Raw genomic sequence first — 13621 nt, forward strand, 5'->3', positions numbered from 1 at the left:
ACCATAAAGATCAGCTACAGCACCATAAACAACACGAAGCAGATCATCGACAGCCACAACAAACGCATTTTGAAACCACATCGCAACAACAATACCACCGAGACCAACAACAGCAAGACATGCAACTGCCGACAAAAAGACACAAGCCCACTTGACGGTAACTGCCTTCAAGCCTCCATCATCTACCAAGCCACAGTAACACGCTCAGACAACAACACCTCAGAAATGTTCCTTGGGCTAACAGAGAAGGACTTCAAGACAAGATACAGAAACCACATTACATCATTCCGACATGTACGCTCCAGAAACTCCACCGAACTCAGTAAACACATTTGGACGCTAAAGGACAACAACATCACGCACACTATCTCATGGAAGGTCCTAGCCAAAGCCAAGCCATGTATGTATATATATGAAATAGCTTTATAGCTAAGTTAATAGCTTTATCAAACTGTTGCCGGCCAGGCTGCCAACTCCTAGCTGCAGTAAAAGAGGGAGTCATTGCCTCCAATCAAAAAGTGCCTTGGAGGCAAAAATACCATTTATGATTTAGCTTGGGGTTTCTGTCGGACTTAGTAAAATAAATTTAGATTGGCTAAATATCAGATATATCATCGAGTTAAAGTTTGGCCTGGGAGGTCTGATCTAAACTCCACCTGCATGTGGGCTAATGTGGAAAGTTTAGAACGATTTTTAAACAGGCTAAAAATCAGATAGTTTGACTAATTTAGTAAATTTAAATTTAGATCTAGACAATTCTAAATTAGCTTTCTAAACTTCCAGCTAAACTTTTTAAAAATGATAAAACACAATTCCGCACCTTAATGCATTTTGGAATCCACACACATTATCGTGTTACGTGAAGTTTGAGAAAACTTAGTGCGTTGCTTCCCAAGTTCGGCGATTGCAATGATACTGCAAATGTTCGCATTGTGGGCATCATCAACTTAACAATACTGCTAAAATACTTTGCAAAAATTATTCAAAATCAGACAGGGTACTCTAGCCGTTTAAGCTATACTCTACATTGACAAGTGTACATACACATGCACACTGCACAGTACACAAATGGTGAAGCAACCACATCCTACGTGCCACATTGTACTTTCCACTGTCAGTTTCACTTAATGCCTTCTTTTATCGCCATAAACAAATTATCCAATACACAACTACCATACACACATTAATGAATGATCCGTAACTATGCGTACCTAGTATTGATAGCCAATCGCCGCAAAAATTGTAGACAAATTGATACCTCATATAATGTCCATGCTCATAACGTAATGGCTTTATTGAAAATGGATTCACATTCATACTAAGATTCAGCAAACTTCATTGTTGCACTACAAGAAATTTCTCCACATAAAAGGCGGCTGACATCTGTTTTGTTCATTTTTATTGAAGAGTACAATCATAGACACTAGAAAAAGGAATATTTCACACAACTGTGTCTAATAATGACTTAACAAAGAGTTTTTGAACTGCCATGAAGAAAGTAAGCAAATTTCAGATTCGAATCTGGGGTAATTTCGTTGCAAACTTCAAGAGCTTACTTTCATTCTCGTGGTCAATTTTTATTCCATACAACAAAAACAACATGCAAAAGATTATGCACTTACTTACCACATTTTGCCCCGTACAAAGTACAAGATCTGTCGTATTGTGGCTCATTTTTTATTAATTAAAACACCATTTAATATAATTGACACCATACATGGTAGCAAAAGTAGATCATATTGCAAAAATAATGTTATATCCAAATTAAAGTTACAGTGTGTTGTTCTTGTGCCATTTTTTAAAGAAATTGGCCAAAAACCGTCTGAGTATTGGCTGTGTACATCACATACAGGAATCAAAATGGCTGCCATACAGCCATATTGGCTTGTATCACAAAAAAAATCGATGTGCATATGTATGACATAAGAAGTAATCCTTGAACCAAGTTTGAATGAAATCACTTCAGGCATCTCTGAGATATCTGCGTGAATGGTTGGATGCACACACACACACGCACGGACATGACAAAACCTATAAATCCCCCGGGATGGTGTCCGTGGGGACTAAATTTAACCAAACAAATATCAAATATTTCATGGAGGAAGTCTTACTTGCAAAATGACTGACAGCCACAGAGAACTAACCATTACAGCATCAAATATACACCAGCCATCCTTCAGGTAAGGAATTTCTCCCTGTGAAAATAAAATCCCCAAATGAGTAAGGAATTCGAAATAAAATAAAGGGGCAAGTTTTTTTTTTAAATTTAATTGCAAAATAAAAAATCACTGTGAGTATTCATTTTAAAATTATTCTTTTTTAATGGTTCACAACATTTTTGGGAAGTAACGTTCATGATCTGTTCTAACTGTTACAAAACCACTAAGGCATGTACCACATCTACAGAGTCAACACACAAATTGATCAAAACAGTCGAAAGTGACACTCTTCTATGAAGCTAATACTTTAGTAAGAACACATCCAAAGACATGCCACATGTGCAGCAACATAAATTATCTCAAAGTCTCCTTGATTTGTTTCAATAAATTTCTCTCCTAATAACTTGCACTAAACATACAATTATATCACACTTTGACATCAAAAAATGCCCTGACACCCAAAAAAATAGTGCCAACGGCATGGGACATAATGACCACCTAGTTTTATTGGCATTTAACAACAACCTCAATCACTGTGAATTTGACAGACCGCAGAGTCAATATGCAACATATTGCCAAAAGAATATTTTCACATCGCAATTTTAAGCCCATTTTTGTGAGAAAAGGGACATGTATAATGCATATATGGAGAAAAAAGCAAAAAACATATTATTTTGTGAATGGTTTGTAAAGTGATAATCATGTATGCATCAGTTGAAAAATTTTGGGATTATAAAGTATAACAGTGGTGGAAGAATAATGAGGTTAGAATTAGTAGCAAAGTTAAGTTGACAGTAATTAAGATCAAAAAATTATCCAGTAAGTTAAGGATATATGAATGAAATAAACGTTGAAAGTAGTAATTGAAGCTAAGATAGGAATAAACTGCAATTTCCGCTAAAAGTTTGGTAGAAGGCCCACAGGAATTGGTCCATACCATTGTGGTGGAAACGTAAAGCCAATCTTGCCTGCCACCCTTATTACAAAAGGTCTTTAAATAAATCAATTTAATAGACTGGATGTTGCTAAACTTTTTTGTATCCTATTATAACACTGGCAAATTATCACCTGTACCATTTTCCATAAAATTTGATGCAGTACTTCTTGACATTCAACCTAACACTGCAAATTTATTATGTATGCAAATTTGCAATTAATTTAAACTATACTACTAAATATTATAGCATTCTATTACAGCACTGTGAGATGTAACAAGTTCATCAAGTTTGGTGTTATATTAATTAACATATCAAACTATCACGAAATTAATTAAATATGCAAATTAAAATTAACTAATATGACACTGAGAGAAGTTTTTATTCATTGTTAAAGCAATGTGAGCTCAACATCTATACCAAGTTTCATAAACTTTGGTGAAGTTTTTCTTACCATGTCAGCCCAATTACAAAAATTCATACGCAAATCAGCAATTAATTGACATGATATACTTCCACATCTCTTTGCATGCAATTACAACACTTTGAAATCAACATCTTTATTACTATTAAATATTCATCAAATTTTCTGCAGCATTTCTTGACATATCACACTATACATGAAAGTTCGTCAAATACACAAATGAACAATCAATTAACATAATACTGCTAAATATCTTTGTACATTATTATGAGAGCTAAAGATCTGTACAAAAATTCATCAAATTTGCTGTTGGGTCAGTCACAATCAGGGTGCGCTAGAGTGTGTCACTTAGGTCAAAATTTCAAGTTCATGATAACTGTCCAGTTAAATAATATGTTGAAAGGTTATGGTATGGGGCATATCTTCCTAAAATTTAGTGAAGCAAACGTCATTAGTTTTACCACAGTGCACATTGTTTTATATGGTCGACGCAGTGTCACGGACGCTACAGAAATGTTGTACATTAAACACAAATGTCATAATAAAATTTTAAACAATGATTTATTAATGCTTTCTTATGTTATTACAATATCAAAGATGCATATTGGCATTAAAATAAGCTATACTTGGTATGATTTACTTAATTTTGCCATGAATAAACACAACCTCAAGTTTAGTGAGAAATACAACAATATTGATCATATTTTTTAATAGGACTTTCAACTTCTCTATGTCCTTCCGCTGGTATGCTGTACTTAAAAGTTTTATTGTCATGAATTAACCATGCTGTAGCAACAATATTAATACCATTCAGTGTAATCAAAATGAACTTCTTTCTAAAATATTTTCTCTTTAGTATGACATGTAATTTTGTCACGGACGCTACCAAAATCAACTTGAAAGTTAGGTCAATTTGAAATATAAAAAGCAATTAGCAATCTGGTTTTTTCTTTCTCTTTTCTCCAAAACCTTTCTCTATCAAACATTTAAATTGTGAAAATTGTGTCAAAACATTGACAATTTCTGTAAATTGAACAAGAAAGCTATAGCAACTACTGCAAAAATCAGTTGGAGTATGTGAACAATGTCTATACCAGTAATAACTTTTATTACGTCAAAAAACACAGAAGTGAACATTGCTTGTGCCTTACTTAAAGTGTAAACCAAGATAAAACTAGACACCTAGATCAGGCTAGAGGGACAGGTTGTTAAACTTTGACCTGTGGTCCCACAATAAAATTGGCTACAATGTATCTGACACACCACCCAAGAAATCCAAATGGCTTGCAGCTGTTCTAACACCTGTCAGGATGGGGCACACACACACCTAGGTGAGGCTGGAGATCTGAGACGTAGTCTGCCAACCTTTGACCTCTGTTCTATAATATATCTGTACTCTCTGACGAGCGTAAAGTTGGCGTCATACTCATACTCATCCTCAGCCTCAGATGTCACTTGAAAATGAGGATGAGGATGACGCTACAGCATCAGCTTCACCTGAGTCAGATCTTATTATTCCCAAATGCGTCTGATCGAATGATAAGTGTAAAAACGACTTTAAAAATGTGCTCCAAGTTTCATATCACTGTAAATGTTAATTAAAACACAGTGGGATTTGCATTTCATAATATTTAGTTACCTCTCCTCTCAATATCCGTTTCTCACGTTGTAGTTATAATGCAACATTCTTAGCCCTTAATTTCCTTAAAGTTCATGTTTTATGTTTAATACATTGACTTTTCAGGCCTCAAGTCATAGTTATACAAGTTAATTGTTTATATGTCCTTTGAATAATTAGGGCTTTCATATCACCTCTCATGGTGGCGATTTTTACACATTTCGGACCATGTATACCTTTTTTGCACCAATTTTTGGAAAATCTTAACACAAGAGTTAAGAGGATACCAACAAACACATCCGCGGATCCATGGACTAAAAATTACGAACATTTCCAAAAAACTAGTCCATATGAGATATTCTAATGATAAAATATTACCTGCGAACCAGTTTTAGGATTCAAAAGAAAGTTGAGAAAGAATGGAGTTGTTATTTTCTTAAGTTATGGGCGAATTTTATCATTTATCCATCATCGGGTAGCGTAACCTCCGCAATCTTTGGATACGACGCTGAAGCTGATGCTGAGTAGCGTCATTTTAGCGTCAGCTAGAAAGGTCACCTGAGGATGAGGATGAGGATGAGGATGACGCCAACTTTACATTCGTACTCTCTGCCTTCATAATATGTGAAAGTGGTGGAGACAGAGTTAACACAAATGTCATTTCTTACCCCCTTGATTTTTTAAAATTCAAAATGTGATAACAAAACAATAAAATGTGGTGGTTATTTCACATTTAGATTGGCTTATAATCTGAAAAACAATGTTTGCATTTTATTGTAGCATCCGTGACATAATGAATTGAAATGGAATACACAATAATAAATGCATATACAGCACAGAATTCATTGTTCTTTTCACTAGAATTCTAATAACATATTCAATATAATTACTGCATTCTTAAAAAACACCAATCTAAGTGTTACAGTTGAGGCTCAACATAACTTTTTGAGTGTTTTATTACTTTTAAAAAAATCAATTTTGTGCAAATTTACAATTTTATGCCTTGAAGACATTTTGTAACCCAACTCCATGTATGTACACACAATACACACTAGTATTTATATGTTTCAGTGGATTAACTGCTTTAAAATGTTTTAAATAGTTATTAATTATTACTATGTAGTAAACACCGTCACGGACGCTACACCGTCACGGATGCTACATTTCCATATTTTAGGAATATTAATAGTGAATGCAAGGGACAGTAATTATATAATTTGTTTATTTAAGGTAGGCACCTATTGACACTTAGGCCTGTGACATCAGATCTTTTATAACTCCTGTTGTCCTTAAGATATGAGTGTGTCACGGACGCTACAAGAAATTCCGACCACAACGATCTCCATTTTCATTTATTCACAAAACAATACAATATGCAATTTTATTTAATTTTGGTGTATAAAATGCTTGCCATGGATGTTGAGGTTGGAATTAAATTCAATATTACAATATTTTACCCATTTTTCTACATATAAACTAAAGGTATATGTACTTATGGTCATAAAACACAAAAAACATAACGATGTTACAGTTTTGGTAAAAATACCACAGTTTCTGTTCCGATGCACATAATCACATGAAATAACTTGTGAAAGAAAGGTTAGGTATTCTGAAATAACATATGTAAGCTAAAAATTCCACAATTTTAACACTGTGTTCCAAAAAACATTTTGAAATTAAGTACATTTTTAAGTGAAACAGCATAACGCTTCTTTTTACAGTTTTTAAAGGCATTTTTGTGGATGTACAACCAAATCTGCACAATATATGCAACATTTCTTTATGTGACCAAGTTAGTTACAACTATTACTATTTATCAGAAACAAAAAAGCAATATAATATCAGTCTGAATAGCAGATATATGTCCATAACAAATGAAAATCATCTAGCGCACCCTGATTGTGACTGACCCGTGTAGTAGTACTACACATATAACCCTCAAATATGCAAATAAACAATAATTGAGATGATCCTGCTAAATGTGGGCTGATGTGCAGTGTCTCAGAAGGTGTTATCCAATTTGGGGGCTGAATCTAAGTGTTATAATTAAATAATACAAATAGACTCCCTAAGTTGCTGTGAATAGTGACAATTGACACGTAACTTTCTGAGCACGCTGCACATCAGCAGCTAAATGTCTTTGTAGGTTGATTGTTTCAATGACTCAGTGTGCAATATTTAGATATCTCTCTTGCGAATGCCTTTGCCAAGACGACAAAGTAGGGCAGCAAAGTCATGGTCATCTTTTTGTCTCATACCTCGTGTAAGTTCATGAACTTTACATAAATCTTGCCATAGATTTGTTGCTAATGGTAAATAACTGTGTTTCAGATCATTTGAGAGCAATCCATCCATGACAGGTTTTTATTGTAATATATCTCCTTTTTGAAGGACAGAAAATTAATTTCCTGTGATGATAGGGAGGCCCATGGAGAATTGGTTGACATGTGATAAAGTGCCATTTTTGATGTGGAATAATAAAAAATAGCGTCAATGACACTGTAGCTCCCATCCTGGACTATTTAGTGTTTGTTCTCTGGTCAGATATTTGAACATGTGTGAAAGGGATAAAGTGCATGAAGTGAAAATACTTAAATGTAATGTACTGGAGACAGTGAAATATGTTTAATGTATTTATTCAGAATATAAAATGGAAAAAATACAGAATTAGATATATCGAATACTGCGATACAACAATTAACTCAACAAGTCATTTACAATGACATAGTCCCCACTTGTAATAGGAGTATTAGTCTTGATGGGGCAGGAAAATGTGGTCATTAAGAAGTATCACTGGAGTGTATATGTTGAGATCTATGGGCACATAGGTCTATGTCGTTGTTCCCAATTTGAAACACATGAGGCATGTCTAAGTTATGGTTCTAAATCGGGAAAAAGATCAGACCTCTAGCAGTATTGGCCAGCCAAGAAATACATATGCGCATTATAAATGACGTACAAGATGTGAAATCTTAAGGTCTAATATCCTATCACAATTGGAGGGTATAGAACTTGTGGTTACTGAGATATGCATATATATGTATAATCAAGGTCAAAGGTCATCGAGGTCACATGACATTTTGAAAAAAAAATTGTATTGCTAATTTATCCCTATATGCCAAAAATCAGATCTCTAGCTCTATTCGCTTGCCAGAATTAGATGTGTACACAATTAATGAGGTAAGCGTGCGTTGTCATAAGGTCTCCCATCCTACTAAATACAGAGGACATAGCACTTGTGGTTACTTATTCATTGACATAAACATATATTTTAGGTAAAAGGTCATCGAGGTCACATGACATTTGGTCAAAAAAATTCTCTCTTACAGTTATCCCTATATACCAAAAATCAGACATCCAGCTCTATTGGCTTGCTCAGAATGAGATATGTGCATAATTGTTGAGGTACAGTATGTGGTATCATACGGTGTCCAATCATACCAAATATGAAGGGTGTAGCACTTGTGGTTACTGAGTAATGGACAAATATGTAATATTTGAGGTCAATGGTCACCGAGGTCACGTGACATTTTGTCAAAAAAAATTGTATTGCTAAGTTATCCCTATATACCAAAAATCAGACCTCTAGCTCTATTGGCTTGCTCAAAATGAGATATGCACATAATTAATGAGGTACAATATGTTGCGTCATAAGGTGTCCCATCATACCATACATGAAGGGTGTAGCACTTGTGGTTACTGAGTTATGGACAAATATGTATATTTGAGGTCAAAGGTCACCGAGGTCACGTGACATTTTGTCAAAAAAATTGTATTGCTAAGTTATCCCTCTATACCAAAAATCAGACCTCTAGCTCTATTGGCTCGCTCAAAATTAGATATGCGCATAATAAATGAAGTACAATATGTGGCGTCATAAGGTGTCCCATCATACCATACATGAAGGCTGTAGCACTTGTGGTTACTGAGTTATGACAAATATGTATATTTGAGGTCAAAGGTCACCGAGGTCACGTGACATTTTGTCAAAGAAATTGTATTGCTAAGTTATCCCTATATATACCAAAAATCAGACCTCTAGCTCTTTTGGCTCGCTCAAAATTAGATATATGCGCATAATTAATGAGGTACAATATGTGGCGTCATAAGGTGTCCCATCATACCATACATGAAGGGTGTAGCACTTGTGGTTACTGAGTTATGGACAAATATGTATATTTGAGGTCAAAGGTCACCGAGGTCACATGACATTTTGTCAAAAAAATTGTATTGCTAAGTTATCCCTATATACCAAAAATCAGACCTCTAGCTCTCTTGGCTCGCTCAAAATTAGATATGCGCATAATAAATGAAGTACAATATGTGGCGTCATAAGGTGTCCCATCATACCATACATGAAGGGTGTAGCACTTGTGGTTACTGAGTTATGGACAAATATGTATATCTGTGGTCAAAGGTCACCAAGGTCACGTGACATTTTGTCAAAAAAGTTGTATTGCTTAGTTATCCCTATATACCAAAAATCAGACCGCTAGCTCTATTGGCTCGCTCAAATTAGATATGCGCATAATTAATGAGGTACAATATGTGGCGTCATAAGGTGTCCCATCATACCATACATGAAGGCTGTAGCACTTGAGGGTACTGAGTTATGGTCTGAGTTAGGACAAATATGTATATTTGAGGTCAAAGGTCACCGAGGTCACGTGACATTTTGTCAAAAAAATTGTATTGCTAAGTTATCCCTATATACCAAAAATCAGACCTCTAGCTCTCTTGGCTCGCTCAAAATTAGATGAGTGCATAATAAATGAAGTACAATATGTGGCGTCATAAGGTGTCCCATCATACCATACATGAAGGGTGTAGCACTTGTGGGTACTGAGTTATGGACAAATATGTATATTTGAGGTCAAAGGTAACCGAGGTCATATGACATTTTGTCAAAAAAATTGTTTTGCTAAGTTATCCCTATATACCAAAAATCAGACCTCTAGCTCTATTGGCTCGCTCAAAATTAGATATGTGCATAATTAATGAGGTACAATATGTGGAGTCATAAAGGTGTCCCATCATACCATATATGAAGGGTGGTAGCACTCGTGGTTACTGAGTTATGGACAAATATGTATATTTGAGATCAAAGGTCATCAAGGTCACATGACATTTTGTCAAAATATCCGAGATGTCTGCGTGAACGGATGGACTCACGGATGGACGAACAGACAGACATGACCCAATCTATAAGCCCACTGGACTTCATCCATGGGGACTAAAAATTGTGTCACTGCATCCTTTTTGCAATATGAATACGATGAGAAACTAAATTTTTATTTTTCGTGGCCTTATACATGGGAGTCTATGGAGATCTGCCTAATACATGGGAGTCTATGGACGTGTAAACTAAAAATATGCAAATTTCACCACGATTTGCCCAAATTTGGGAAAGGTCATTCCTATACACTTCCATACCAAGTTTCAAATCAATCGGACTTGTGGTTTCAGAGAAGAAGATTTTTTGACCAAAAATGGGAGAAAATTACAAAAAAATTCATGAAAAAAAGCAAGTCCAAGATACTGACCCAAGATGTGCACAATCATTTCATGTCAGCCAAAAGTACTTACATGCCAATTTTTCATGTAATCTGCTCAGTGGTTATTGAGTTTTTTCAATTTTGACTGTTTTTACATTTTTTCACTTAATTTGCATATTTTTGGCAATGACAACTTCATTTGAACAAAATCTCATCTACAGCCCATCATCCATGTACACACCAAATATCAAGATGAAATGTACAGCGGTTTTGGAGTTTTTGATGTTGACGGACAGACATACAGACATACAGACATACATACATACAGACATTTCCCTAGCCTATAAGAATAGCTTCCATTGCCATATATACATATGGCTATGGGAGCTAAAAATGGAAAGGGTTATGAGACATTTTTGTGATGTTTTTATGGATGTATTCACCCATTGAATACAAAAATCAAAAACAGTGAGTGGCTCTTGTTTGGAAATATGAAAATTTTGCCATCAAAAATTGCATTTGTTTAATTCTGCAAATATCTCAAAGTTTGCAGAATGACAAGTGACAACATTAAGGCCACAATATTTTTGAAAGTTGCGAGTCAAGGTGAGTATTTTGCATAGAAATTGAGACAAATATAGTAAGTTATTTGCAATCAACTTGAACGATTATTATTTTTAATTTTTTAGCACAAAATTTAGGTTTTGTTCAATTTTGAACGATTGTTCTGTACTTTACCCTTACAGTGCCGTGTCGATGTATACATCAACAGCTCACTTCGAGGTTCCACGACACATCGATGTTTACATCGACAAGTGTTGTCGCTCAGTAATTCCTAACTCAGCAACTTGTTGGCAAACTAAACACACTGAATATCCTTTCCTTACCCTTTGTACCCACTTCAGTACCATATAAGGACTAAAATAATGACATCATCCGGCGTAAGTATGGCAATTTCTGGTAATTTATGCAACCTTTCTGCTTGAGCGGGTCACTCATTTTTATTCTGCATATTTAGGTCACTCTGATCACTCACCACAGCCAAGAGGGACATGTTTTGTACTTTGTTACAAGCCGTGTACATGGAAGACAGTAAATTTTCGCCAATGTATCTCCTACTTATTGATAAAAACGGCGGATATAAGGTTTTTTAAGACAATATTTATGTAGAATGGAGAGTTCTGGTTATCAGCAGTTGAATGTGATTTTGAAGTGGAGCAAACATCCATAATGGCGGCCAAATTAGCCGATTGTGTTGAACACAGTGAACACTCCAGACAGTGCTCTGTGATCAAAGTCAGAGACTTTTGTTCGGATTTTCATCAAATTTAAATCAAACTTGTTAATTTTTTGAGTGATTGACGATCGAGAACCCAATATTACTGTAATTTAAGACAAGCGACCTAGCGGCCGATATAGCTCCGCTGTGTTTATGTAGAGAATAACTAGTTTTGACACATGTTGATGGAGAAGGTGGAAATCTTTGATAGCTCAATGCAGTGGCCAGAAAAAAAATGGCTAAAATAGCTGCAAAAATACACAATTGAAGAGTTCATCATACTTTGAATATATCACATCGGATCATCCCTAAGAACATGTCAACCAAAGCTATCTGATGAGTAGTTTTTTGAGAATAAAATTTTCTGACCAAAAATAGCAACAATTGCCCCCAAAAATAAAAATTGCAGATTTCATCATAATTTCAAAAGATCAAATTTAGTTCATCTGTAGGAACCTGCATATCGAATTTCAAAGTTATCAGACCAGTACTTTTCTAGAAACACATTTTTTGACCAAAAATGGAAAAATTGCCCCAATTGCAAAAATACGAAATGGCAAAAATTGCCCCCAAAATAAAAAATTACATATTTCATCAGAAATTAAATTTATCTTACTTAGTTTATCAATAGAAACCTGTATACAAAATTTCAGAGCTGTTAGACCAGTACTTTTTGAGAAACATATTTTTTGAGCAAAAATGGCAAAAATTGCTCAAAAAAATTCAAAATTGCAGATTTCATCATAATTTCAATAAATATCATTTAGTTCATCTATAAAAACCTGTATACCAAATTTCAAAGCTATCAAATGAGCAGTTTTGGAAATACACATTTTTTGACCAAAAATGGCAGAAATTGCCCCAAAAATACAAAATTACAGATTTCATCAGAAATTCAATATATATTACTTAGCTCATATATAGAAACCTGAATACCAAATTTCAGAGCTATCAGATGAGTAGTTTTGGAAATACACATTTTTTTACCAAATATGGCAAAAATTGCCCCAAAAATACAAAATTGCAGATTTCATCATAATTTCAACAAATATCATTAAGTTTATCTGTAGGAACCTGCATACTGAATTTCAAAGCTATCAGATGAGCAGTTTTGGAAAGACACATTTTTTGACCGAAAATGGCAGAAATTGCCCCAAAAATACAAAATTACAGATTTCATCAGAAATTCAATATATATTACTAAGCTCATCTGTAGAAACCTGAATACCAAATTTCAAAGCTATCAGATGAGTAGTTTTGGAAATACACATTTTTTTACCAAATATGGCAAAAATTGCCCCAAAAATACAAAATTGCAGATTTCATCATAATTTCAACAAATATCATTTAGTTTATCTTTAGAAACCTGCATACTGAATTTCAAAGCTATCAGACACATTTTTTGACCAAAAATGGCAAAAATTGCCCAAAAATTACAAAATTGCAGATTTCATCAGAAATTAGATATATATTACTTAGTTCATCTATAGAAACCTGTATACCAAATTTCAAAACTATCAGACCAGTACTTTTTGAGAAATACATTTTTTGACCAAAAATGGTAAAAATTGCCTAAAAATGTAAATTTGCATATTTCCGCACAATTTGAACAAATCTGAAATAGTGCATCCCTAGGGACATACATACCAAATACCAAAGCTATCTGACTGGTAGTTTTGAAGAAGAAGATTTTTAAAGATTTTTTTACCAA

At 34.4% G+C, this 13621-nt stretch overlaps 1 protein-coding gene across 2 annotated transcripts in view; it reads right to left on the bottom strand.

The window, feature by feature from the left end:
• The window catches only part of LOC139148629 (sodium leak channel NALCN-like), a 548532-nt gene that overhangs the window by 495656 nt on the left and 39255 nt on the right, over nt 1-13621 (bottom strand). For both annotated transcript variants that reach the window (XM_070720114.1, XM_070720115.1), the window contains exon 3: nt 2112-2195. In XM_070720114.1, coding sequence (XP_070576215.1) covers nt 2112-2195 — 84 coding nt within the window. The remainder of the gene's footprint in view (nt 1-2111; nt 2196-13621) is intronic.

The sequence above is a fragment of the Ptychodera flava genome, chromosome 13, assembly GCF_041260155.1.
Source record: "Ptychodera flava strain L36383 chromosome 13, AS_Pfla_20210202, whole genome shotgun sequence".
NCBI lineage: Eukaryota > Metazoa > Hemichordata > Enteropneusta > Ptychoderidae > Ptychodera > Ptychodera flava.